Raw genomic sequence first — 25576 nt, 5'->3', positions numbered from 1 at the left:
AAGCTATACACAGTTTTTATACACGGTCGACCCAACATAGAGAGTTTCTACAAATCACATTAACAAATGTAAACAAAAGTTAATGTAACTTGTCAGACAGCCATTTGCGTCCATCCAAAACACCCCTTCCGAAGAAGTACGTGTGATGGATCGAGATCATCGCTCCTTGATAAACAAGGCATATAGTAGATGACCAGACCACTAAGGATCGTGGTCAAGCTAGCTTTTCTCACTCTAGGACACAAAGGTATCTACCTCATCAACCAAGTTGGATTCAGTGGCTCTTTTGAAGAGTCAAAGAGAGACGTGACCTATAGAAATGATCCTATGAAGTACGTCGACGAAGAAAAAAAAAACTATTTGGGCGACCTTAGGGCCGTATTTATAGTGCGAAGCAAGGGCGAAAATTTTTTTTTGCTTACATAACTATTGGCTTTTAGGAAAAGTGTTGCTATTGTTAAAGCTCCTGAATGACAAAGGGAGGTGGCACTCGCCGCTATGCTATTGTCGAGCATGCAAACATCGCCGTTAATTTGAGAAACTAGGACAGATTGTCCAATAGTGTTTCAAATCTGCCACAGTGCCAGATAGAATTGAGTTGGTGTAGGGGTGTAGCGTTTGCGAGATAAAGTAAGCTGATAGAATATTCAATTGGAATTAAAATAAGAAGAATATTCTTTGACGTTTTTTAATCAGAACAGGTTTTATTGTACCTTTATTTAAGCACCATCAAGTTCAAAAACATCACAATCAATTAAGACTTGGTATTTGAAAATGTCACAGACTATGAACCCCAAGCCATCGATGTTCTCCCTTATTTCAAATAATGGAACGCCGGGCGCAACTACAATGAAGCAAGTGTCTGGGCAGGGGCGCTTCGGTACCTCAAATAGACCTTGCTCAAATTGCACTTGTTCTCCGGGTCTTTTGAGCCGTCAAGGGAGACGCTCATCTGTTTACCTCAAGCGTATCAACATCAACCGCACTAATAGTTTAAAGGCAAGCCAGAGTGGAGGCTCCTCTCCAGGTTTGTCTCCAAGAAGGCGCACGGGAGATTCTCTTTATACAATCGACTCAAAGTGTTCTACCAAGGAAATAAATACCTCTTTGAGACTCGAGAAACTGAGGGTGGAGATGAAACTGCACGACATTGCCATTTATGTCATTCCTTCGGCAGACGCCCATCAATCAGAGTACACTTCCCCACCTGACCAAAGAAGAGCTTTCATCAGTGGGTTTGGAGGTTCTTCAGGTGTGGCGGTTGTTACTAGGGATGTCACATGCATGAATGAAACCCCAGAGGGGCTTTCTGCTTTAGCAACAGATGGACGCTATTTCATTCAAGCTGCCAACGAACTAGATTTCAACTGGCAACTGTTGAAACAAGGACTTCCAGGAGAGCCTAGTTGGGAGGAATGGACAGTTGAACATGCTGTCCAAATGGCTCGTGATTCAGGTGAGACAATTAAAATTGGCGTTGACCCTACACTGTTCACTTATTCAGAAATCAAGACTCTTGAATCGTTAGTGTCGCAGAAAAACACAGATAAGGTCAAGATAGTTCCTGTGCGCGAAAACTTGATCGATAAAATCTGGTCACTATTTGAGGAAATGCCGCTAAGACAATTCAACGAGATTGTTCCATTGGGACTTGAATACACCGGAGAGAGTACCCAGTCGAAGATGGAAAGATTGCAGTTGTATTTCAACAAATATGGCTCTTCCACCCTAATTTTATCTGCACTGGACCAAATTGCGTGGCTGCTGAACTTGAGAGGAAAGGACATTGATTTCAATCCACTATTCTACAGTTACCTGATTATTGAAAAGGACAAGCTCACGTTGTACTCGAACAGTTCGTCTGTCAGTTCTGACACGCTGAAAACTTATTTGGAATCTATCAACTGTCAAATCAAAAATTACGAAGATATATGGTCGGACATCAGAAAGCTTGCCTCTGAGCTCAATTCTCAAGGAGCCAAAATTTTGCTTACCAAAGAGGCTTCCTGGAAAATGGTGAACTGCATTATTGCTAAGAATTTCCTAGAAATTGACTCTCCAATCGCTGAAATGAAGGAAGTGAAGAACGAAGTCGAGCTCAAAAACCAAAAGAATGCACAAATGAAAGATGGCATGGCACTGATCAAATATTTCGCTTGGCTAGAAGATCAGCTCATCAATAAGGACGAATTTGTGTCCGAATATGAGGGAGGAATGAAGCTGCTTGAATTTAGATCTCAGTTGGACAATTTCAAGGGACCATCATTTGAGACTATTTCATCTACAGGGTCCAACGCTGCCATCATTCACTATACACCAAAAAGAGAAACCAGCACCATAATAAACCCAAACAAAATATATCTATGTGACTCGGGAGCCCAGTTTTTGGATGGAACTACCGACACAACGCGTACTCTCCACTTCAAAAGCCCTTCTGAGGAGGAAATCAAGAACTATACTTTGGTTTTGAAAGGCCACATAGCACTGGCCAAGTTGGTTTTCCCCCAAGGCTATACTGGCTACCAGGTTGACAGCATTGCAAGACAGTTTTTGTGGCAACACGGCTTGGATTATGAACACGGAACAGGCCATGGAGTTGATTCTTATGGACCTGTGCATTCGATGGGCGTTGGCATTGGCTACAGGCCACAATATAACTCCACACCTTTGACTCCTGGTCACCTTATATCCAATGAACCTGGCTACTACAAACCTGGAGAGTACGGTATTCGCATCGAGAACATGTTCTTTGTTAAGAAGAGCAACAAAACATCTCTTGACGGTAAACAATTTTTGGAGTTTGAAACGGTGACTACCGTTCCGTACTGCCGGAGACTAATTGACGTCAAAATGCTTTCGCCAGAGGAAAAGCAGTACATTAACAATTATCATCAGAAGATCTGGCAACTTTACGAATCCAGACTACCGAAGAAGAGCCTCGAGTACAACTGGCTTAAAAAAGAATGTAAGCCACTTTGATTGGTAGAACCCAAAAGATATAATAAAGTAATGAGTAATTGAATTTGATTAATGCATCGAATGTAAATAAATAAATGATCCTATGTCGCCGTCTACACCATGAACGATTCTCCACATCCGCAGCTACCTTTGCTGTTTGGATTTTTGAAAACAAATTTCGAACTCAACTTATCGTCTATCCAGTCCATTTCGGATCCGATAATGCTAAACAACGCTTTGGAATCAATCAACACCTTTACACCGTCTTGCTCCACTTGCTCGTCAAACTTCTCCGGATGCGAAACATACTCCAAGTGATATGACAGCCCCGAACAACCGCGGTTCCGCACACTAATTCGTATGAGCTTTGGGTCAGGCTGTTGCATTAATTGCTTCAAATGAAGTATAGCGTTAGGCGTAAGCGTAATCACGGATTTGAGCGGTTTGAGCTGCCTTCTTCTTCTTTTTTTGGGTTTCAAAGGCTCTAAAGCTGGCGGAGGCGGTAGGCTTTTATCAGGCAAAGAATGCTTTGACCACTTGTTGGTGGCCATAAAGTCATTATTTGAGTCGTCATCTAGCTGCGTTTGGTGCGAATTTTGTTGGTGCGTCAGTCTGAATTGCTGTAGAACAGAATTTCTGGCCATCAGAGAAGCCACGGGCATCCTTAATGGCGTTCTCGAGGCCATTGAAAGTCTATTGAGAATCATCGGGAAAATTTAAATTACATCATTATTTTCCAGGTGCGCAAATTTAAAGGATGACCTCCTGGGGGACACCCGTGCACCGTAAAAAAACAGTGAGGATTACAGTTTATCGGGCTATCATTGGCTGCAAATCCCAATTCTTATAAATGGGGTTGGTATTACACTAGAGGGGACAAGACCAATCTGCCTGAATATCAAACAGACCATTTTGCCTTTGGAGTCTGCCAAAATACACTCATGGACACCTTTGATTTTGCGCAGTTCTCCTCACTACCCCGGATTACATAAGCCATAAACGCTCCCGTTGGCATGTGATTGCATACGCAAGTATATAACGAGCGGAGAATCTTCAAGTTGTGAGCAATGAGTTTAGATATTACGAAGGCATCGGTGAAGCAGAGCCTGTCAAGGCTTTTGTGGAATAACAGCCGTGCCTTGAAGTTCCTGAACATCAGTTTGAACTCAAAACCGGTGTTGCTCTTCCTGCTATCCATCTCCTCCAGCTCTATTTTCATGCTTATATATAATGTGGTCAAGTTGATCAACTATTTCAAGCTGAAGTCACTTCAAAGGAGTCAGTTGGATCTTTCAAAACGGAACTTTTACAAAAAAGGTTCCGATTATCGGATCATCAACGTTCCTTACAAGAACAACAATTTAAAGGTGAAAATAGATCGCACAAATCCAGATAAATATGAACACGACAAACTAGTTTTCAAAAAGTTCCTTCGCGACACGGAGTTTAGCGATATGACCGACAGCGTGGTCGAGTCCAAGTTCCTCAAAAAGCTATACATTATTTGGCGACATGTTCTTATTCCAAAAGTCTTGCATCCAAATAGCACGATCCTCGTTGGACAGTTACTTTGTCTGGTTGCACGAACCTGGATGAGCTTACTGGTTACAAGGCTAGATGGACAAATAGTGAAAGATCTCATAGGGCTCCGAGGAAAAGCGTTCTTGCGAGGCATCATATACTGGTTCTTGTTTGCATTCCCTGCTTCATACATAAATTCTGGAATCAAGTTTCTAACACACCGTCTTGCTCTCAATTTCCGGACCAATCTTGTCAGATATTGCCATGACTTGTACATGGACCCTAGAATGGTGTATTATAAGCTACAATTCAACCAGAATCAGTCTGATGTTTATAAGATGGATTTCAACTACGTTGATCAATACCTAACGGAAGACATCAAGAAGTTTAGCGACTCGTTGACATCCATGTTCTTAAATGTTGGCAAGCCAACTGTTGATCTGATTTTTTTTGCCATCTATCTACGCGACAACATTGGTAGCGCAGGCATTTCTGGAATTCTGATGTGCTATTTTCTGACCGGATGGTTTTTGAAGCGCCACTCACCCAACTTCAGCAAAATTTGGAAAACAAAGACCCACTTAGAAGGGATATATTACAACTACAATCTGAACCTAATCAATAACTGCGAGGAAATCTCGTTCTATAAAGGAATTAAGATCGAAAAAAGCAAAGTCCACAAAATATTCAACAATCTTCTGTCGCATTCAAATTTGGAGATCAACGCAAAGTTCCACTATGGACTTTTGGAGGAGTATATTCTAAGATATGCTTGGCCCGCCTTTGGCTATTTCTTTTCCAGTTTCCCTATTTTGCTAAACTACAACTCAGCAGACTCAGACAGCATCAAGGGTTTCATTGTGAATAAGAGATTGATGCTAAACATGGCTGATGCTGGATCTCGTTTGATGTATTCTATCAAAGACATCAGTAGCTTGAGTGGAGTAACAGATCGCATTTTCACTTTGCTACTCAATTTGCATCAAGTTCATGATCACAATTTCCAGTATGGAATTGCATATAACGGGTTCGGCTCTCAACTGAAGCTCACATCATTCACTTCGAGATTGCGTGTTCCTTCCAGCTCCCACATTGGAATCAACGGAACAATTCAGACATCGTATCCTGGTCTCCGTTTTGAACACATTCCAGTGATAGTGCCATCTGCAGAAGGAATCAACGGCACCAAATTGTTGAGTAGCTTGAACTTCAAAATAAATCTGGGCGAAACGTTGTTGATTTTGGGCAAAAATGGAATTGGAAAAACATCCATTATGCGTATCATTTCGGAGCTATGGCCGCTATATCGTGGACTTCTGTCAAAACCTGCGCCTAACGAAATAATGTATGTTTCGCAAAAATCTTACTTCATCAATGGTTCCTTGCGAGATCAAATAATATATCCCCTAAACCACTTGCAAATGATTGAAAAGGGATACACAGATCATCAACTGATAACCTATTTGAATGAAGTGGGGCTCGGGTATTTGTTAGAAAGATTCGGAAACCTTGATTACCATCCAAATGAAACTGCAACCATCATGACCGATGAGTTAATCGTCAACGGTAAAAGTGTCAAGATATACAATTCCAATGTCGGCTTAGGAGACGGTAAGAAAAGCTGGCATACATTGCTCAGCGGAGGTGAACGTCAAAAATTGATAATGGCGAGAGTGCTGTTTCATCAAAAGAAGTTCGTGATTCTTGATGAGCCAACAAATGCGATATCCTATGACTATGAGGATGCAATTTTCGAGATGATGAAAGCTAAGAAATTCACTTTCATCACCATCAGCCACCGCGAGACTTTGATCAAGTACCACGATTATGTCCTCCGCCTGAATGACGTTGACAATTATGAGTTCGAAAGGGTAGACGATGGCCTGAAAACATTTGAAAGCATGGACAAAGAGATAGCATTCCTGAAAGCAGAACTTGAGCAAATGGATAAAGCCATAGAGAGGAAACAAGAACTGCTTAATCTATTAAGTGGTCCCGAAGATTAAGCTACCACGGAAAAGGCCCTAAACTATCGTATAAGGCTTTTGCTTCAGGGAAAGTAAGTTGCTCAAAACTTAGAAATGCATTAAGGATAGGCTCTGTATCTTGTGAATAAAACTTTTTACCGTTGCCGCGTTTCAATGGATCCCTAGAAACTTTTTTTTGGTATAGTTTAGATCCAATGCAGCCAAACCAGTCTTGTTCGAACAAATCGGTTGCAAATTTCTTTTCGCTAAAATGAAGATCATCAAAGTAGCACTTACGTCTGGTTTGCCATTCATGCTCCGGAATTTGAAGAGTTGCAGCATCGGGATAATTGGGTCCTATTCCAAAGTATTCGACATGTTCTAGTTTCAGAACTTTAGCATGCAACTCCAAAAATCTGTATCTTTTAAATTCAAAACCAACGATTTGGGTTCTTTGTGGAAATTTTCCGGTGTGTTTACGGAAAAGAGCAATAGAGAGAAGTAAATTTTCATAGGAGTCACGGGCATACTCATCTAGATATATTCTGTCTTTGTTTTGTTCGGTAATTAGGCCTCTCAGTCGCCCAACTTGTAAATAACTATCACTTTCGGATATGCTCACTCCATCTTTGGTGAATCCTCCAGATATAACCAGCCGTGCGTCCGAATCTGCATTCAAGAGCTCAAATGCTTTATGGATATGTTCCACGAAAGAGAGGTGGTCATTGGCTTCGTACTGAAATGGAGCTAGGATCCAGTCGCACTGGTTACATCCAGGTCCGTCACTCTGGGGTTCCAATTGAATTTGGCAAGGGTCACTAGTTGCTGCGGCAACAAACACGGAATGACAGGGAAGTAAAATCAACGTAGTCATTTAAATTGAAACGATCAACTATCAAATATTTCACTAACAGGAATTCGATCGACGCGACGCTTGGAAGCAATTTTTTTTTATTTTTTAATTTTTTTGATAAATTTTTAGATCTATCAGCCATGCAAGTAGATAGACCACAGACAAAACAGAGCTCAAGGAAAACTAAGAAAGCATGGAGAAAGAACATAGATCTAGATGATATTGAGTCAGGGCTTGAGCAGAGGCGTGAAGAGCTGATTCAACATGGTGAGGCTCTGGATAGTATTGATTCTGAAGACCTTTTTTTCATAGATGATGAAGCTGATGAGAAGGTGGTGAAGAAGATGAAACGCGAAAACGTCAAGCTTCTTAAGTCGCAAGAAATTTTGAACCAACGATCTAAAGTGCCAGGTCTGGAGACAGAGAGGCATAAACGGAAAATTCAGGGAGTTGACAAGAAAGAAGTGCATAAATTGATGGAACTGGCTGGAAAAGTTCAAGGCGTGACTAAAGCCCAAGCAGCAGTGAGCAATGAGGGGCTGGCTAAGGTCACTAAAATCTATGATGTGTGGTCTGAACCTGAGTCTCGCGAGCAGAGTCCAAGTCTCGCAAGCTATACTCCAGCTACGAAAGCCCCTAAGACCCTATCGGAGCCTCCCATCAAGGTAAGAGAGGTGGAAACCCTTCCTCATGAAGGAAAGTCCTATAATCCATCTTTTGAGAGCTGGCAGGAACTGATCAAGACGGAATCATTCAAAGAAAGCACTAAGGAGGAGCAAAAATTAGCTTTGCAGGAGCACCAAGAGAAAATTCAGTACTTGATTGAGAATTTTGACGATGATGAGGTCCCGGAAGACGACGAACAAGAGGAGGAAGAGGAGGAGGATGCAAGTGACGTGACAAAATTGTCGCTAAATCCAGCTGTCAAAAACAAGGAGAAAACTAAGGCACAGAGAAATCGGGAACAGAGACATAAAGAGAGAATGAAGCTTGAGACCGAAATGAAGGAGTTGAAACAGAAAATTAAGGAGCTAGAAACGTTACCTGAGCTGCTATCAAAAGAAAGTCCTAGTAATGTCAGAACCAAACAGGATAAAGTTGCCAAGGAGAAGAAGAAGCTAGGAACGAAGCACCAACCTGTCGAAGGGTTGCTGGAAGTGAAATTGAGCGACGAACTGAGCGATAGTTTACGCAAACTTAAGCCAGAAGGCAATCTGTTGTACGACCAAATGCGCGCATTACAGTCTTCGGGTAAGGTTGAGGCCAGAAAGCCTGTGAAGCAGAAGCGCAAGTACGCCCCAAAGCTTACTGAAAAGTGGACTTACAAGGATTTTCGCGGATAAATATTAATATTAGCTTCTCTATTGACTCGTATTTTGCCAGTACTCCTCCATGAGTGCGAGCGTTTCCTGAATGACCACGATAAAATCCGTATGTGAAAATTGCCCACTTAAACTAATGTAGCTGGGGACGTGATATTTTTTGGACACAAGCTGTCCCATTCGCTTCCCAAGGTCCACGAGAGTTTCTGAAGCATTGTTAAGCAAAGTCTGATATACATGAGGCGTACTGGTTTGTTTTCTTGTATCAACGATGGAGTATACGTAACATCCCAAATTAGTATTTGACCCTTCGGTGCTTATGTGAATTGTGATTGGAATTGTATTGCGGACATTTATAGAAGGCCTACTGCTCGGAAGCGTGATAACGACCTCAAAAGAGGGGCCAAAAGACGGCGTCAGAGTCTTAACTATGCTTTGAGTACTCATAATTCGCATCAAATGCGGCTCGCCCAACTTTTTTTTTATCCTCGAGCCGCAGTGGAAAAAATTAGTTCAACAGCACTTTCATTGGATGTCTATTCTTCTAGTGGACTCTTACGACTCGTTCACGTACAATCTGCGCCACCTTGTTGAAAATGCAACAGGCGCACATGTGCTGACAATTCATAACGATTCATACGATCTTTCTCGTGAGAAGGAGAGTCTCGACAAATTAGTTGGATCAGTCGATGCTATCGTGATTGGTCCTGGGCCTGGAAATCCCGAATCTGCGCGAGATGTGGGCATCATTCCGTATCTCTTTGAATCCTTTCCCAAGACCCCGATTCTTGGAATTTGCCTCGGTTTCCAATGTTTATGTCTGGTGCATGGTTGCACGTTGGGGTATCTTAAGCACCCTGTCCATGGTCAGGTCAGCAAAATAACGCCAGTCGACAAACACTCCTTATTCAATGGTTTTGATTCTGCTTTCGATAGCGTGCGGTACCATTCAATCTATATTTCTAAGGTAACTGACGACATTATCCCACTCGCCTATTCGGAGGATCAATGTCTGATGGCAGCCAGACACGCCCAGAATCCTCATTTTGGAGTCCAGTATCACCCCGAATCCGTCTGCTCGGAGATGGGCGGCAAAATTGTATCGAACTTCTGGGCCTTGGTCGAAAAAAGAGAAACCGTTCCTATTAAAGACTCGCACCTTTTGCAGACAGAACCATTAATTAAGCATTTCAAGGCTACCTCGGAGTACGACTACAAGTATGAAAAACTACCCAAAGTCGACATCCTATCCGCATGCGAGCAATTTTCTGACCTGCTTTTACTGAACAGTGCCGTATCGCCGGGAGAATGGTCTATAATAGGGTTGCCCGAGCCAGGGAAGAGCCTGGTGGTTGGGAACTCTCGCGAAGCAGGATTGTCAGTTGGAACTTGGAAAGGAGAGACGAAGGCTCACTCAGACTCGATGTGGTCTTATATTTGCAACCATATGTCTCAGCGGTATTACGAGCCCACAATTGACGACCCAGAACTGGCAAAATGCCCGTTTGTTGGAGGATTTATTGGATTCTTGTCATACGAGGAATCTGTACCGCTAACAGTGAACAAAATCACTGTAGGACCGACTCCAAGCACGAGGCTATGTTTCGTGGACCGCTTCATTGTCAGCAACGACATGCACACGTTTGTGGTGTCTATTCGTCCGGGAGACCACGATTGGATACAGCAAGCAAAGGATCGGTTGCAAAGTTATCAGGAAATCAGCTTTTTATTTTCACTGAAAGCCAAAGTGGAAAAGCCAGACAAAAAAAGCTACGAAAAAAGCTTTAATGACTGCCAAAAGTACCTTCACACTGGCGACTCATACGAGTTATGTCTGACTCGGCAGACCAAAATACACGTTGCGAAGAGCATTGCGCCCTGGGAAATATACAAATGTATGGTGAAAAACAATCCCTCCCCATACTCATGCTACCTGGATTTTGGGGATGCAAGGCTTCTGTCGACCTCCCCCGAGCGGTTTCTCAGCTGGGATAACGTGCTGTCTCAGATGAGACCGATAAAGGGGACCGTGAAAAAGGACTCAGAAATGACTTACGCCAGAGCCTGCGAGCTGCTGAAAATACCAAAGGAGATCGGAGAAAACCTCATGATTGTGGACCTGATCCGCCACGACCTCTACCAGATGCTGCAAACAGTCGAGGTTACGAAGCTCATGTCCGTTGAAGAGTACCACACTGTTTATCAGCTGGTTTCAGTTATTGAGGGCCAGCTGCAAAACAGCAACTACTCGGGGATAGATTTATTGAGACACTCTCTTCCGCCAGGATCGATGACAGGTGCACCGAAAAAACGGAGCGTAGAGATTCTTTGTGACCTTGAGGACAGAATCCCAAGAGGCTTGTATTCTGGAGTATGCGGATACTGGTCTGTGAATAACCATGCCGACTGGAGCGTGGTTATTCGTTCGCTGTTTAACTACGAAGACGATCTTTGCTCAACAGAGACGACCAGATGTTTCAGATGCGGTGCTGGCGGAGCAATTACAGTCCTAAGCACTTGCGAGGGCGAATGGGATGAGTTGAACCTGAAACTGGATAGTGTCTTGAAAATATTTAACTAATGCTAATTTTCCAGTTGAATTCTGTTGCGCGCAGCCAGCGACCCAGAAAACGTGAATTTGTGGCCCCCGTGCCGCTGGGCTCGTTTTTTCGACTCGCCATTGGTAGCACCGTACCCACCTCCTCCGGGAGTGAGAATTCGAATGCGGTCTCCTGCTGCCACCTGGACAGAAGAGCGGCCACCGATGTTGATAATCCGCTCCGACTCCTTACCTTCGCTATTTTTCGTCTTCTTTATCCATAGGTTCACGCCCCTGGCGCCGTCCTTGCCGCCGGCAATTCCATGCGGCGCAATCACTCGTCTCTCAGAAAGAATAGAAGCCGTGACAGGGACTCTAAATTCCACATCTCTTACGACACCATCACCTCCTCTGTGCATACCATCACCACCGGAGCCCTCTCTAATAGAGAACTCGCGCAGAATGATAGGGTACCTCTTCTCGAAAACCTCAGGGTCTGTGATTCTGGTGTTGGTCATGTTCGTGTGGACTCCAGAAACTCCCTCCCATTTGGCAGACGCTCCGTGGCCACCAGCAATGGTCTCGTAGTATCCGAATCCCTGAGCATATTTCCCGTCTGGAGTGTTTCCACCAGTACCAAAGGTGAAGTTGTTGCAACATCCCTGGGAGTCGGCCATCACGTGGAAAGCTTTCAGTATTGTGTCTGTGATACGTTGCGACGTGCACACGTTTCCACCAACAACAGCACAACCGTCATCGGGAGACAGGAGCGAGCTCTCAGGAATGACCACCTTGATAGGGTCCAGACATCCTTGGTTCATCGGGATGTCCTCGTCCACAAGACACCGCAGACAGTAGATTATGGCAGAAAAAACGATGGCTCTTGGAGCATTAAAGTTGTTGTAGGCCTGTGGAGAGGTTCCTGTGAAATCAAAAACAACTTTGCCGTCTTCGCGGTCCTTGCGAACTTGCAATTGAATCGCACTGCCGTCGTCCATGTAGTCTGTGCAAGCGAGATTCTCTTCGCCGTGCTCTTCGATCAGCTGGTCCAACATAGCGGAAACTGTCTGTTTGGCATTCTCCTGAATAGCGGTCATGTATCTGATGATGGTAGGAAGTCCGAACTCGTCCACCAGACGCTCGATGAGAGAAATACCCTTTTGATTTGCCGCGACCTGGGCTTTCAGATCGGAAATATTGTCGGACAATCTTCTGGTTCCCGAGCTGCCGGGGTACTTGGCTGGATCCTCTAACATAATCTTAGTGATTTTGTTCATTTGAAACTCTCCGTCTCTCACCAGCAGCTCAGAGTAGAAGGTAGCACCTTCTTCCCACAGCTCCTTTGAGTTTGGAGGCATGGACCCTGGCAAAATTCCTCCGATGTCTGCGTGGTGTGCCCGTGAAGCAACGTAAAATATGATCTTGTCGCCGTCGAAGGCTGGCGTGATCACCGTGATGTCCGGAAGATGCGTTCCGCCAGCAGAAGGATGGTTAGAAATAAGGACATCGCCAGGTTTCAGCTTTCCCTCCCAGAGTTTGGCCTGGGTAGCAACACAGGTGGACATCGATCCCAAGTGGACGGGAACATGGGGCGCGTTGGCAACCAAATTCCCATGAGGATCGAATAAAGCGCAAGAGAAATCGAGTCTCTCTTTGACGTTGACAGACACCGAAGTCTTTTGCAACGAAATGCCCATTTGCTCAGCAATATCCATGAACCTGTGGCCAAAAATAGATAGCAGAACAGGCTCCACGACAATCTCCTCGTCACCCGTGGCAATAGACTTCTTCTCTTCAGCTAACTGGATAACAAGGTGTGCGTTCAGAACGGTAGTCGTAGCCTTAGGAGGAATCACGTTAGTCTGGGTACCGTCGGCGACAATAGCAGGTCCGACGATCTGAGTGCCAACATCGAGCTGTTCTAGTCTGTACACAGGAGTGTCTAGATCCTCGTCACCCCAGAATGTTTTCTTGACAAACTGGACTTTGTCTTTGGAAACGATAGCCAGACGGTTTTCAGATTTGAGACGCTGCAATTGGTCATCCACGTACTCTTCCTGTCTGTCAAGTCCTTTTCCAATGGCTCTCACACGAATGTCATCCACAATGATTTCTTTGTCGAAGATAAACCCGAACTCGCGCTTGTGGAGGGCGAAGAAATTCTCTTTGAAGTCCCAGTCTTTGCCTTTAACCACCATGAGTCCAGACTCTGTTCCCTGGTATCTCAGGTTCAAATACTCTTCGAACGAGATATCTTCACTCTTGAAGCCTTGGGCCTGCAGAGATGTTGCTGCCTGCTGCTTAAGTGCTTCCAGACGGGCCTGCAGCAAAGATTGGGTGCTATCCTCAAGAAGATATGAGGAGGGTTCCTGCACCTCCTCGACAACGTCAGCCAGCGCCATGCCGTATGCCGACAGAACAGAAGAGAATCTGTGCACCAGCACAACAGAGATGTTGAGCAGCTTTGCCACGTCGCACGCACACTGTCCACCAGCACCTCCAAAAGAAACCAGTCTGTGTTTTGCAAGAACGTGACCTTTAGCCTCTGTCAGCTGGCGGACTGGACGGGCCATGGTCTCGTTGGCAACCTTGAGGAAACCCCATGCGGCCTGCTGGATGGTCATCGCTGGAAGATGTGGGTGGGCGGCATTGATCTTGTCTGTCATTTCCTGAAATTTCTTTTCGGCAACCTCTATATCCAGTGGCTGGTCTTCGTTGGGCCCAAAAATGCTTGGGAAATACTCTGGCACGAGTCTTCCCAAAATCAAATTAGCATCGGTGATGGTCAACGGGCCACCCTTGCGGTAGCATGCAGGGCCCGGGTGGGATGAAGCAGACTCTGGGCCGACCGTCATGAGACCATTTTTGAAATCAAGAATGCTGCCTCCTCCAGCAGCCACCGTGTTGATATCCAGCTGTGGAGACTGAATTGTGACGCCGGCAGTGGTGGTCTCGAAAACGTGATCAAACTTGCCGTCTCCAAACCGAGAAACGTCCGTGGATGTTCCACCCATATCAAAACCGATCAGAGGAATTTTATTTTTAGGGTCGTAGCAGGTCTTGGAGTAGCCAACAACACCTCCGGCTGGACCAGATAAAATGGCTCTCAGACCAGAAAACCCAGAAGCGTCGACCAAACCACCGTCCGACTGCATGAACTGGCATTTCACGCCAGACGTCTTTCCGCGTGCAACGCTGGCTAAACCGTCTTTGAGGCCCGATTCGAAGCCAGACAAGTATTTCTTAATTTCTGGAGTCAAATATGCATCTGCCACAGACGAGTTGGCTCTTGGAACAAGCTTGATCATTGGAGTGAGCTTGTGTGAGAGCGAAATATGAGTGAATCCAACTTCTTCAGCAATTCTGCCAACCAGAAGCTCATGGTCTGGGAAGGTGAACGAATGAAGCAAACAGACGGCTAGAGACCGGACACCAGTTCCATACAGGACCGTCAGCAAGCTTCTGATTTCGTCCTCATTTGGCCTCTTAAGCACGCGGACAGTCTCTCCAGAGAGACCTTTGACCAGGTCAGCCCCATTTGGTGCCGTGTAATTCCTTTGCGGATCTTCAACAAAGTCCTCCAAAGTGACTCTCTCGTCGATCTCGACAACACTCTCGTAGATGGCATCAGGCTTGGCAATGGATAAGTCAAAGATGTGTGGCCGGGACTGATTACCGATGCGGAGAATATCCTGGAAGCCTTGGGTCGTCACCAAAGCGCAGCGCTCCCCTTTTCTCTCTAAAAGAGCATTGGTAGCAACGGTGGTACCCAGACGCAGATGCTGAATTCTGGACGTGTCGAGTGGCTCTCCACGGGGTATTTTCTCACCAGTATAAATCTCCATCAGTCTTCTAATGCCTTCTAGATTTGCATCAGGATAGTTCTGAGGATCCACTGATAAGAGCTTGATAATGACGTCTTTCTTGCCGGAGTCGGAGTCCCAACTACCAACACAGTCGGTGAAGGTTCCTCCTCTATCAATTGCGATTCTCACACCGGCCATTTTGGTTCCCATGTTAAAGAATCCACAAAGTATTTATACTGAACGTTCAGAAAATTTCCGTTACTATGAAACTATATAGCGGAAAACTAGTCCCGACATTTGAAAAAAATATTATCGCCTGCATAGCCTCAGGTGTGGCTATTGTTTGTGCACCTGACCAACAATATGCTTTTCTCTTTCGCTCTTGTATTGTTTGTTCTTGGAGTGTCTGCGCTCGTTGTTCTCACGGCGCTTCTGACTCTCGATCTCTATTCTTTTGATTTCTCCTGCTTTCTTGACCACTGCCGGGAGATGTCTGTGTCTCTGTATTCTTCTGATCTCAGGCATGTTACCATATCTCTCCTTTAATTTTTCGTCATATTCCAGTTTGTTTCTGAGTCTTGTGGACTTCGGACCTGCTCTTTCGTTAGCCTTGGCACGCCAAAGCCGCACATTGCCCTCATCAGAGCCCGAAAAAATGTACTTACTATCCATCGAAAACTTTGTGATAAAGACATGTTGCATTCTTTTCGTGTGATAAATGTCTCTTGAGTGTCCCTTTCTGTAGCCAAAAATTCGAATCGTTTTGTCATATGATCCTGTCACAATCTCTTGACCAGTAGGCGAAAAATCAACGTCCATCACTGCAGAAACATGGTCTTTAAAGACATTAATAGAACGCGACATGTTCCTCATATCCCATAAATATGCGTTGTGATCCTCACTGGCGGACGCAAAAACGTACGCCTCCATTGGATTCCAGCAGAGTGCGTTCGAACGCATGCTGGTTTTTATCTTTTGCGTAGGCGAATTTGTGCGGATATCATACAGAATTAAGGAGTTGTCCGAGCCAGCACTAGCAAACACAGAGGTTTCGGTTTGATTAAATCTGACGGTGGTGATATTGTCTGCTCCCCAGGACAAATCGGACACTGGACGACTTCTGTTCACATCCCATAAGTTGATGGTGGCTCCACCGGTGACAAACAAACTATCGTTGTAATGATGGTCCAAAGACTGGAATGCATGCTCACCCAAAAAAGTCTTTTCCAGGCCCTGGGTACTGGATTCCGACTCGTCCTCTTCTTTTGTAAAGTTCTCGTCGTAAACTTTCCACAGTTTGATCGTCTTGTCATGTCCACAAGATAGAAGCTTGTGGGTTGGGGTGACAACTAGCCCAGAACACATACCATAGTGAGCCTTGAAACTATACAACTCATCCCTTGTTGTTAAATCCCAATATTTGATGACACCATCTCCAGAACCGGTGGCAATCTTATTAACACTGCGGAAGTTCTTGGCAATTGAGTACACACCGTCACGATGTCCGTTGCCCAGTTGTCCTATAAATGGTTGTGCAAACATGCGCTCGAGTTTAGTGGCCGTCAACGCCTTTGTATATTCTCGCGCCCGCTCAAATGGATGCAGAGAGGGGTCCAAGTTACGGGGCAGAGAACTTTCCTGGGTATTTCGAACGGGCACATAAGTGTCCGACGATCTTGAGATGGTCTTGATCTTCATAAAAGTTAAAAAAATTTATTTAGCACAGCCGGCCTATATAATTTATTTTTCTCGTGCAACCCCGATTATCTAATCCATTTGGACTTTGTGGTCTCCAACAGGAGGTGGCGAAACAGAATATTTGATGGCGTCACTGTAGCTTGGAGGCTGCGAGGAAGATTCTTGCGGAACTTCTTCATGAGGAGTATCCGGACCGGAATCCTCGTAGTAAAATTGAGCGGCTGGACGTTGTGGAGTAGGAGAGACAACGTTCTGAGGCTGAGGCTGAGCTTCCGTATCTTCATCAAGGGCCTGGTACTCCCCATTGCCATTTGCACGGGCTCTGATTCTCGACTCAACCCCTTGATCTGAGCCAGTCACCAAGCTGGTGTCATAAACGATGTATACTGCGTAGAGGAGACCCGGAAGATGTGCTAAGATAGTGAGCAGGACGACAATAAGCAACTCGCTGCTGAAAAAGCCTTTCCGGAGGAAAACTGGAACCGGCGGGAAGATGAAAGCCAGGAAATACAGAAGTACGTCGGTGGGGTCCACCACGTAGCCAAGGACGTGGAACGAGTTTGGATGCTGGTCCCTGTTCATTGAATGCTATTGCTAGATATTTTTATTGAGGTCCGTGGCTGTGTTAATTACAATCAGCCACTTCACTAGATAATTAGAATAAAATAGCATACTGAACATATCTAGGCAGCAAACCTTTTATTCTGAAACACCCCTCAGAGCAATTACATGGAAATTGAGCCATCTTTACAACCACGAACGAGCTTGTCCGGTGCACAAAAAGTGCCACGAGACACGGCTCCGGCCGAGCCCCGCCACCGCGGCTCTTTTGATCATAGGCGGAAAAGCTCGAACAGTGAACCTTTCAGAAGCGGCCGTTTTTCGTGGGTGAAACGGCTGATGAACAACAATAAACCCGTTGCACCTCAGGCTTCTCAAGGCTCCAGCAGGGACACAAGGAAAATTGAACCTGTCAAACAAGAGGCAATTCCCGTGACGGGAACAAGGACCCCCGACGAAAGAAACAGTTTTTGCAGCACAGAGGTCTCGACAGGTGATAACGTCAGCACCAGGCCCATTTTATCGAACTCTTCGGACGAAAGCGACAATGAAGATGACGAAATCGATTCAAGTTACAAATATTACGATCCATCAGTCAAGTCCACGGCAATGACCTCTATTGCACCAACAGCATTGACATCCGCCAGCAGCTCCGTCCCAAGCAACATGATTATCGTGCCTGGCGGTTCGAGCGGCACGCAAGGTCACGGCACAAGCATTCTAAGCTATACCGGAAGCACCACTCCTACAGCCGTTTCATTTTCTCACCAAACTGCTCACGGCGCAGACTCTTCTTCTGTGATTACAATTGCAAGCTCGACTCGAAATAGAAGACGCCGGAGCATCGACACCAATGCTTCTACATCTGCGATTCCTCCAGCAAGTATTTTTGAGCGTATAATCACCGCAAACACGAGTACGTCGAAGCTTCCAGCCTCCGAGGGTCCTTCACGTGCTCCTGTAAGTGAGCAGGACTCTGTGGCATCAGGAGATTACTGTTCGGCTGCATCTCACTAAGCTATCAAGGGTCGTGCTACCAGCTCAATTTTATGCAAAAAATGTAAACAAATGGCGTACAGGTTTTTAATTTCTAATTAAGTGACTAGTTTCAGTATCCTGGCAGTCTGCTTGGCAAGATAATATCCCTACTTCCCGTGAAGAAGTGGTTAAGGGGACCTTGATACCCCATTAGTGTCTGGATATTTTTTTCATTTCCTAATATGGGTGCCAACACCTGCGACGGAGACGTGTATATCCATAACTTGGCCACGTTCATAAAATCTCACGAGCGCCAGCTAGCCAATGCTTTAGTGGCCTACAAGAAGAGTGCTCCTAAGACAAATACAAATGGCAAGCCCAATTCGATACCGAGACAACAGCAACAGTCGACAAAGCCTGTCAGACTGTCTCTTTCTCTTCACCATCTGTATTTTTTACTGGGTAAATTTCAGGAACTCGGCATCAGCGTAGGCCCAATGAACATTCGACTGGACAATATCGATACCGAGAGCTCTAACAATTATGTCTCATTTTTGAGTGAATTTCAAAGAAACAAGGCCATACAATCGGACGCTCAATCGATTCACTCGATGTCTAGTGTTAAGTCAGTTATGTCTAGCGTGTCAGCACTGTGGACTACGCTAAGCTCAAGTGGCCAAAAGGGAGACAATATCATCAACGATCTGAAATACCTGTACTCTGCATTTACAAAACTCCCCTGTCTCAGGTTGGCGACAGATCCCAATGCTAAACTTATTGAAGGCCACGAGGAGTATCCTTTCGATACGTCAACACCTATAAAGATATTCAAGAACCTTTCTGTTTTAGAGATCTCAGACATGGATCCGAAGGAGATCTATGGCTGGCATATACTGAGTGAAAACATCAGATTCTTGGTGGTCAAACGCACGAACATCACAGACCCTTACGACATACTTGTTACCTTGGTCCACGACGACATAAACAAGCGCGGATCAATGTATTCTGAAGATTCTGAGCCATCACCCTCATCTACGTCGTCTCTCGCCATTCCAATGACCAAACGAGGCTCTTTTTCTTCCCCCTCAGTTCACAACTCCGCGACTTTCTCTAGTTCATATGGATCTTCCCACCATCATTACCTCAGTGGGTCACTTCCAGAAACCACGTCACCACCATCATCGTACTACGCTTCACGACTTCCCACTGACGACAAATATGCATTGATTCCTAGAAGACAATATCAGTACCATCACAAATCACGGTACACCCCGAAAGATACACTCCCTACTATTGACCAGATTCCTATTTCTTCAAACCCGCATGAATTCTCTAAGATCCATTGGAGATTACTCAAACATTTGTCGCTCACAGAGAACAAGATAACAAGAATTAGCGAAGAAGCGTTCACCAATTTAGAGAATTTATCGTCTCTTGATTTGTCGTACAATAACCTGACGGAGATTCCGCACGCTGCACTGGCCAAACTTCACAATCTCAAGTCACTGAACCTGTCATACAACAAGCTCGTCAACACGAAAACGTTCCCAAAGACGCTGACCAAATTGACCATCCTCAACTTGCGTGGTAATCAACTAACAAATTTGGATACTTTGGAGAATGCCTCATCATTGGAAAAGATTGATTTGCGACAGAACAAGCTGACCAAGGTTGCTGAGATGAAGCCGCTTTTTTTGTTGAATAATGACGTTGTCAAGCTTAACATCTTGTACTTAGTTGGTAATCCTGTGGCTAGCAACAGAGGTTACAGAATAGAGTTGTTCAACTTGTTCAATGGAGTTGATTACTCAAATGATCTGCGCATTGATGGCTCAAAGCCTGGAATATTTGAGTCGAGATTATTGCTTGATGCAAAATCTGCTCAATTAAAGTTGAATAAGTTTTTGGACGCAAGCATTATTTCAAAGATGGCCGAAAGCGTTTCCACGATGAACATCAACAAGATAATTACTACCACGACTACCGGAGATAATTCGATGTCATCGGATATGCTGAATAATCGGATGAGCTCTCAGTCTAGAGTGAGCATGTCTTCCAAGGAAAAACACGAGGATGCACGAGATTCTATCGATTCGAGGGCCTCACAACGGTCAAAGCCTCCGCCTTTAAATTTGGACAGCCACAAGACGCAGGTGATAACTCCTCAAGCTCAGATATTGACGCCAAACAAGAATCTATTGAATTCTTCTGATCACATGCTTCCACCGCAGAAACCGTTCTCCCAGAAGACATCTTCAGTACAATCTCCAGCCACAGGGAGCGTGTGGGAACAAATTAGCTCAGCGGCGCCCGTATCTGAGGCTACCAAGACTACAACCTTGGCTACCCCAGTTAGTGCGAACTACACTTTTGAAAAACCTCAGCTGGACCAAGGGTCACAGCTTCCTTCACCAGTCGCTTCAAGCCAGCCGTCGAGGGCGGTCTCAATTGATGAGAATGTTTATCCTTCAGGGGTGATTCTGACACGGCAGGTCAACGCTTCGAACTCATCACTAGTCACAAGTTCCTCAAGAAAGCCATCTCAAGAAGCTAACCCGATCAACAAGATTAGCCTGGCTGCGCCGGCACTCCCAGTGATCACGCAAGCTACCACAATGACTACCGTCTCTTCAGATCCTCCCACACCTCATAGCCAGCGTCGCAGTGCAGACCACGAGTACTTTGCCGGTGCTGTAGCTTTGCAAAGTCCGATCAAAGCTCATACTTTCCGACACCCCGATGCTAGAATCGAACCGAATCCCGACTCAGCATCAGCCATAGACCTTTCCATTATGAACATGATACGCGAAACCAAAGACGAAGCCAGCCAGCCTGAGCCCGATTCCAAAGACGAGCTTTCGCAGGGACGTAAGATATCCGTTAGCTAATTTTCAATTCCAGGGCCTATGTATATCATATGTAATTTAGTGCATGACAATTACGGCACTGTTATCTGCGTAGTATTCCTTCCTTGGGCTAATAACCCAGCAACGGTAGCACCTGCTAATGAAGAAGTCTCCATGGTGCTTATCAATTGTTCCATGCCATTGAGGTAGTAGAGGTTCTCTGCGAGTTTGAAATCGTCGAACTTGCTTATTGGATTCAAATATGGATAGCTGTACCAGATTTTCTCGTACTTGTTTGAGTATTTTCCAAATATATGCTGCAGTAGTTGCTCATTCAGAGTTTGGAAGCTGAACACTTTATACACATACTCCTGGAATTTTTCACTGTATCCCACAAGGCCAATTGAGTTGAACTCATCACCACCTGTGGTCAAGATTGTTTGCGGGGTCTTCTTATTGTTGAAGTACGAGCTTTCCGACAGCAAATTTGCCGTTCTCACCAGGGTCACAAAGAGATGGACATATTGAACGTTGACTAGTGACACAGAGATGTTGGTTTTGATGTCCAACTGGTCATATGGTCCCGCAAGGACAACGATATCGAAGTCCTCGGTGTGCGAGCCGTACGAGACAGCGTATCCTGACGATGTTTTAGAAATTGCCGTTACTGTGGTATTGAGTCGCAGATCAGCATCGGAGGCCTGTATCCATCTCTCAAATATTTGGTTATTTCCTCCTTCGACATGCAACGACGACTCTCCAGAGAGCAGCACTAAACTTCCCAAAGAATGTATTGCATTTAGATTCTGAGCATAATTATTTCGGGTCAGTGATTGCACAAAGTTCTGGTAGTTAGCGCTCACCCATATAGAATTGAATAGGTCCTTGGCTGCCACAGATGTATATTTCAGCAGATCAGTGACCGAGTTGAGAGATGATAGAGGATAGTATTTTTCGTAGTATTCGGTGAGAAACGTCTTCATAGCTTTTTGCTGCTGATATTTTACAGCTGCAATGGAGTAGAGCCCAAACCTCCACACGAGCTTTAGATATGTGACCAAAGAGTTTGACGAAGGCTCCAATATGTAGTCAATGGACTCTCCGTTCCAAAGTGCGAACGAGGTGGACTCGGAAGAACTGTTTGCGAAACTTAGGTTGAGCTCTCCAACAGCATTGTATAAGATTTTGTTGTCCTCAATAAACATGCTAGCCCCCAGTTCTGCTTCGACTCCATCAAAGTTAATATTGGTGGCTCGACCCCCCACATAGCTATTTTTTTCAAATACTGTGATATTGAATTGATGATCCGTGAACTTCTGGAGATAATAGGCACATGAAGCACCTCCAGCGCCAGAACCAACAATAGCCACACGGGCGTTCGAAATGGGTATTGCCTGCTGTGCAAAACAAGAAACGACAAAATAGAATAGAAGGAGCATTTGGGACCTGCTGCTGCACCGTAAAAAAAATATTGTGTAAATCTGACGTTATAAGGATTAGAGGTAGTCTATATAGTAAAAGCTAGATCAATACGGTGATGCTTCCAAGAAAGGCACTAAACCACACAATTGTAGACGGTAATGGGCAGCTTGAAACGTGTGACGCACTATAGGGGATCACTTGATACAAGGCTGTGCATCACTAAAGTCAAAAAGTGGTCAATATATCGCAAAATAATACGGCGTGAATCGCTTTCAGAGTGTGGGAAAATATCTTGAAGTAGCGTTATTCAAGAGGAGTAATCAAGTTCCGGTTGTACGGTTGTAAATTGCATCAGATACCAGAATCAATGGACTTCAACAAACTCTCCCCAGCGAGTGCTCAATGGAGACAAAAAATCATGTAGTCACATAGTCTGATTGTTCCCGTCTAGCAAGGTTACCCCTACACAGTAGCCATCAAAACTAACTGCCAGTACCCACTCAATTAATTAGTTATCATAACTGAAGGAACATGACATTTGAAGTGGAAAATCGCTCGGGGCCGTGCGGCTTGGTTTGACTGACACTCGGTTGACACTCGGTTGACACTCGGTTGCGCTAACGGTAGCTCAGATAACTCCGACACAAGGAGACAAACTACCGCCCAGGTGCGGTGAGCGACCGATGTGGCACCCGATCCTTGGCCATCCCCATATTAGTCAGAACACTTATCGATTTCCTTATCGGGAACAGATAGATAGCAAGTCACGTGAGTCAGATGTAATTTATCCACAGTTGTTGTCTGCCACCACCACAGCTTTGCCGTAAGAGAAACTATAAATAAGGTTGTACTTTACTAGCCTTTCCCTATACAATCATGGTCGTTCCACTCACTGTCTACAGCAACAGCGATATTCACTTCAGAAAGGGAGAAGACACCATCCGGAATGGCGTCTACTCTATCTCTGATGAGAACTACAAGCGTCTCAAGTATCCAGCCTGGACTCCTACTTGGGATCCAAAGCACCAAATGGCTTTCACGAACCCTAAGCCATTCAGACACACCGACAGAGGTTACTTTGGTGACCCTACTTTCCAAAACTTGCTCTCCGGCGAGAAAGTTCAAACCAGAAAGCTTAGTCCTAAGCTCGGAACCGAGGTCACTGGCGTGCAATTGAGTGCCCTTACCCCAAGACAAAAAGACGATCTAGCTTTGCTTGTGGAGCAAAGGGGTGTTGTTGTGTTCAGAGACCAAGACTTCAAGGACCAATCGTTCGACTTCATCAAAGACTGGGGCAGACATTTCGGTCCTTTGCATGTTCATCCTACCTCTGGAGCACCTCTGGGGCAGCCAGAGTTCCACATTACCTTCAGAAGAGGAAGCAAGGATGAGGCCAGAAAGACTTTTGCCAACAAGCTGAACAACATTTCGTGGCACTCTGACGTTACATACGAGACCCAGCCACCTGGAATCACTCTGTTTGGTATGTTGCAAACCGATGTTGGTGGAGACACTCAGTTCCTTGACACTGTTGAGGCCTACGAAAGACTCTCACCAACCATGAAGAAGCTGTTGGACGGCCTTAAGGTTCTTCACACATCGAAGGACCAGGCTTTCAATGCCAGACAACAGGGTGGTATTGAGAGAAAAACCCCAATTGACTCGATCCACCCACTGGTCAGATACCATCCTGTCCTGAAGAAAAAATGTCTGTTTGTGAACAGAGGCTTCTCCAGAAGAATCCTGGGTCTCAAAGAGGAGGAGAGTCAGGCCCTCCTGAACTTCCTGTTCAGACACCTGGACACCTGTTTGGACGCTCACATTCGTGCTCAATGGGATGAGAGAACTATCACCATTTGGGACAATCGTCGTCTGCTGCACACCGCCACCCTTGATTGGGATTCCGACAACCTGAGACATGCCTTCCGGTTGACCACCATTGCTGAGAGACCAATTGGCAGCGAGGAGGAATTCAATGAATGGACCGAGGAACTGGAGGAGGAAAAAATTAAGCGCACGGAGGAGGACAGTCTCATTCCACCATACGAATATTACGAGAGATACTACAAATAGATGTTTACCAAAACTAGAACATGAATAGTTCACTGTGAGTTGCGTAGAAAAATCTATAGAATGTACTAAGCCACACAGTAGCCTCCATCAACTAAAATATCGGTACCTGTGCAATAGCTGGCTGCGTCACTGGCAAGGAAGACGTAGGCGCCTGCAATCTCTTTCGGAAGAGCCAATCTACCAAGTGGGATCAGTCCCAGCCATTTGTTCATCAGGTCTGCTGGGAGCTGTGCCACAAGCTCAGTTTTGACGTATCCGGGAGACACAGTGTTAACTCTTGCGAAACCTGCCCATTCGACAGCTAAACTGCGAGCGTAGTGTGTGACAGCAGCCTTGGCGGCGTTGTATGGGGCCTGCAGTTGGGGGAAATTGACAATGTGTGCGGACATGGAGGAGGTGATGATAAACGAGCCAGATCCCTGTTTCTTGAAATACTTGCCAACTGCTCTCGCGCAATAATGGATGGCATCAACATCGACGCTGAACAGTTTCTTCCACTCATTGATGGCCTCCTCATCGTCCTCGATAGACAAAATCTCGCCTTTATCCCAAGCTACACCTGCATTTGCCACGAATATATCTAGCTTACCAAAATCGGAAACGATCTTGTCGACAGTGTCGTTTACCGCGTGGAAATCAGTCACGGGACATTTGTAGCCGCGGCATTCCACACCGTATTTATCAGTGAATTCCTTGACGATCTCGTCAATGGGTGTCCGATTGAACAGAAGGGCCACCTTGGCTCCTGCGCTGGCATAGGCTTCAGCGACCGCCAAACCAATGCCTTTCGAGGCACCGGTCACAACGGCCACCTTGCCTTTGAGAGAGAAGAGCTGAAATGGAGATCCTTCGAGCTTAGGCTCTGGCCTTGGCAATTCGCCGATATCAAGCAATTGTGATTTCACCATTGTAAATCAAACGACTGGCAGAGAAATATATATATGCATTGGTAGCAACCCTTTCTGTAATGACGTAATCGCTCTCTTGGAAAAACCCAGAATGGATTTAAGTGCCGCATCCTGTTTTACCGAG

At 45.3% G+C, this 25576-nt stretch overlaps 14 protein-coding genes across 14 annotated transcripts; 7 read left to right on the top strand and 7 right to left on the bottom strand.

Annotated features, from left to right (window-relative positions):
- Window positions 1–774: 774 nt before the first annotated feature.
- Window positions 775–2979, top strand: HPODL_00219 (X-Pro aminopeptidase; the record flags this gene model as incomplete). The annotated part of the gene is made up of 1 exon (XM_014080163.1): window positions 775–2979. One exon carries the CDS (start codon window positions 775–777, stop codon window positions 2977–2979), a length of 2205 nt encoding a protein of 734 aa, XP_013935638.1.
- Window positions 2980–3071: 92 nt separating this feature from the next.
- Window positions 3072–3665, bottom strand: HPODL_00218 (uncharacterized protein; the record flags this gene model as incomplete). Its single annotated transcript, XM_014080162.1, has 1 exon — window positions 3072–3665. The coding sequence occupies one exon, from the start codon at window positions 3663–3665 to the stop codon at window positions 3072–3074; it is 594 nt and encodes a 197-aa protein (XP_013935637.1).
- Window positions 3666–4025: 360 nt separating this feature from the next.
- On the top strand, window positions 4026–6485 carry HPODL_00217 (Subunit of a heterodimeric peroxisomal ATP-binding cassette transporter complex (Pxa1p-Pxa2p); the record flags this gene model as incomplete). Its single annotated transcript, XM_014080161.1, has 1 exon — window positions 4026–6485. The coding sequence occupies one exon, from the start codon at window positions 4026–4028 to the stop codon at window positions 6483–6485; it is 2460 nt and encodes an 819-aa protein (XP_013935636.1).
- A 1-nt stretch (window position 6486) lies between these two features.
- Window positions 6487–7320, bottom strand: HPODL_00216 (uncharacterized protein; the record flags this gene model as incomplete). The annotated part of the gene is made up of 1 exon (XM_014080160.1): window positions 6487–7320. One exon carries the CDS (start codon window positions 7318–7320, stop codon window positions 6487–6489), a length of 834 nt encoding a protein of 277 aa, XP_013935635.1.
- A 119-nt stretch (window positions 7321–7439) lies between these two features.
- On the top strand, window positions 7440–8642 carry HPODL_00215 (Cellular protein; the record flags this gene model as incomplete). The annotated part of the gene is made up of 1 exon (XM_014080159.1): window positions 7440–8642. One exon carries the CDS (start codon window positions 7440–7442, stop codon window positions 8640–8642), a length of 1203 nt encoding a protein of 400 aa, XP_013935634.1.
- A 511-nt stretch (window positions 8643–9153) lies between these two features.
- On the top strand, window positions 9154–11202 carry HPODL_00214 (Para-aminobenzoate (PABA) synthase; the record flags this gene model as incomplete). Its single annotated transcript, XM_014080158.1, has 1 exon — window positions 9154–11202. The coding sequence occupies one exon, from the start codon at window positions 9154–9156 to the stop codon at window positions 11200–11202; it is 2049 nt and encodes a 682-aa protein (XP_013935633.1).
- Window positions 11203–11204: 2 nt separating this feature from the next.
- On the bottom strand, window positions 11205–15176 carry HPODL_00213 (5-oxoprolinase; the record flags this gene model as incomplete). Its single annotated transcript, XM_014080157.1, has 1 exon — window positions 11205–15176. The coding sequence occupies one exon, from the start codon at window positions 15174–15176 to the stop codon at window positions 11205–11207; it is 3972 nt and encodes a 1323-aa protein (XP_013935632.1).
- Window positions 15177–15302: 126 nt separating this feature from the next.
- HPODL_00212 (Protein SOF1) lies at window positions 15303–16664 on the bottom strand (the record flags this gene model as incomplete). Its single annotated transcript, XM_014080156.1, has 1 exon — window positions 15303–16664. The coding sequence occupies one exon, from the start codon at window positions 16662–16664 to the stop codon at window positions 15303–15305; it is 1362 nt and encodes a 453-aa protein (XP_013935631.1).
- Window positions 16665–16733: 69 nt separating this feature from the next.
- Window positions 16734–17246, bottom strand: HPODL_00211 (uncharacterized protein; the record flags this gene model as incomplete). Its single annotated transcript, XM_014080155.1, has 1 exon — window positions 16734–17246. One exon carries the CDS (start codon window positions 17244–17246, stop codon window positions 16734–16736), a length of 513 nt encoding a protein of 170 aa, XP_013935630.1.
- A 147-nt stretch (window positions 17247–17393) lies between these two features.
- HPODL_00210 (uncharacterized protein) lies at window positions 17394–18242 on the top strand (the record flags this gene model as incomplete). The annotated part of the gene is made up of 1 exon (XM_014080154.1): window positions 17394–18242. One exon carries the CDS (start codon window positions 17394–17396, stop codon window positions 18240–18242), a length of 849 nt encoding a protein of 282 aa, XP_013935629.1.
- A 203-nt stretch (window positions 18243–18445) lies between these two features.
- On the top strand, window positions 18446–21091 carry HPODL_00209 (putative leucine-rich repeat-containing protein; the record flags this gene model as incomplete). The annotated part of the gene is made up of 1 exon (XM_014080153.1): window positions 18446–21091. The coding sequence occupies one exon, from the start codon at window positions 18446–18448 to the stop codon at window positions 21089–21091; it is 2646 nt and encodes an 881-aa protein (XP_013935628.1).
- A 50-nt stretch (window positions 21092–21141) lies between these two features.
- Window positions 21142–22488, bottom strand: HPODL_00208 (uncharacterized protein; the record flags this gene model as incomplete). Its single annotated transcript, XM_014080152.1, has 1 exon — window positions 21142–22488. One exon carries the CDS (start codon window positions 22486–22488, stop codon window positions 21142–21144), a length of 1347 nt encoding a protein of 448 aa, XP_013935627.1.
- Window positions 22489–23347: 859 nt separating this feature from the next.
- HPODL_00207 (Alpha-ketoglutarate-dependent sulfonate dioxygenase) lies at window positions 23348–24544 on the top strand (the record flags this gene model as incomplete). The annotated part of the gene is made up of 1 exon (XM_014080151.1): window positions 23348–24544. The coding sequence occupies one exon, from the start codon at window positions 23348–23350 to the stop codon at window positions 24542–24544; it is 1197 nt and encodes a 398-aa protein (XP_013935626.1).
- Window positions 24545–24609: 65 nt separating this feature from the next.
- HPODL_00206 (sorbitol utilization protein SOU1) lies at window positions 24610–25452 on the bottom strand (the record flags this gene model as incomplete). The annotated part of the gene is made up of 1 exon (XM_014080150.1): window positions 24610–25452. The coding sequence occupies one exon, from the start codon at window positions 25450–25452 to the stop codon at window positions 24610–24612; it is 843 nt and encodes a 280-aa protein (XP_013935625.1).
- Between the last annotated feature and the right edge of the window lie 124 nt (window positions 25453–25576).

Source organism: Ogataea parapolymorpha, chromosome III (assembly GCF_000187245.1).
Source record: "Ogataea parapolymorpha DL-1 chromosome III, whole genome shotgun sequence".
Lineage (NCBI taxonomy): Eukaryota > Fungi > Ascomycota > Pichiomycetes > Pichiales > Pichiaceae > Ogataea > Ogataea parapolymorpha.
The sequence above is the reverse complement of the archived record's forward strand: the minus strand, read 5'-3'. Positions and strand labels throughout refer to the sequence as shown.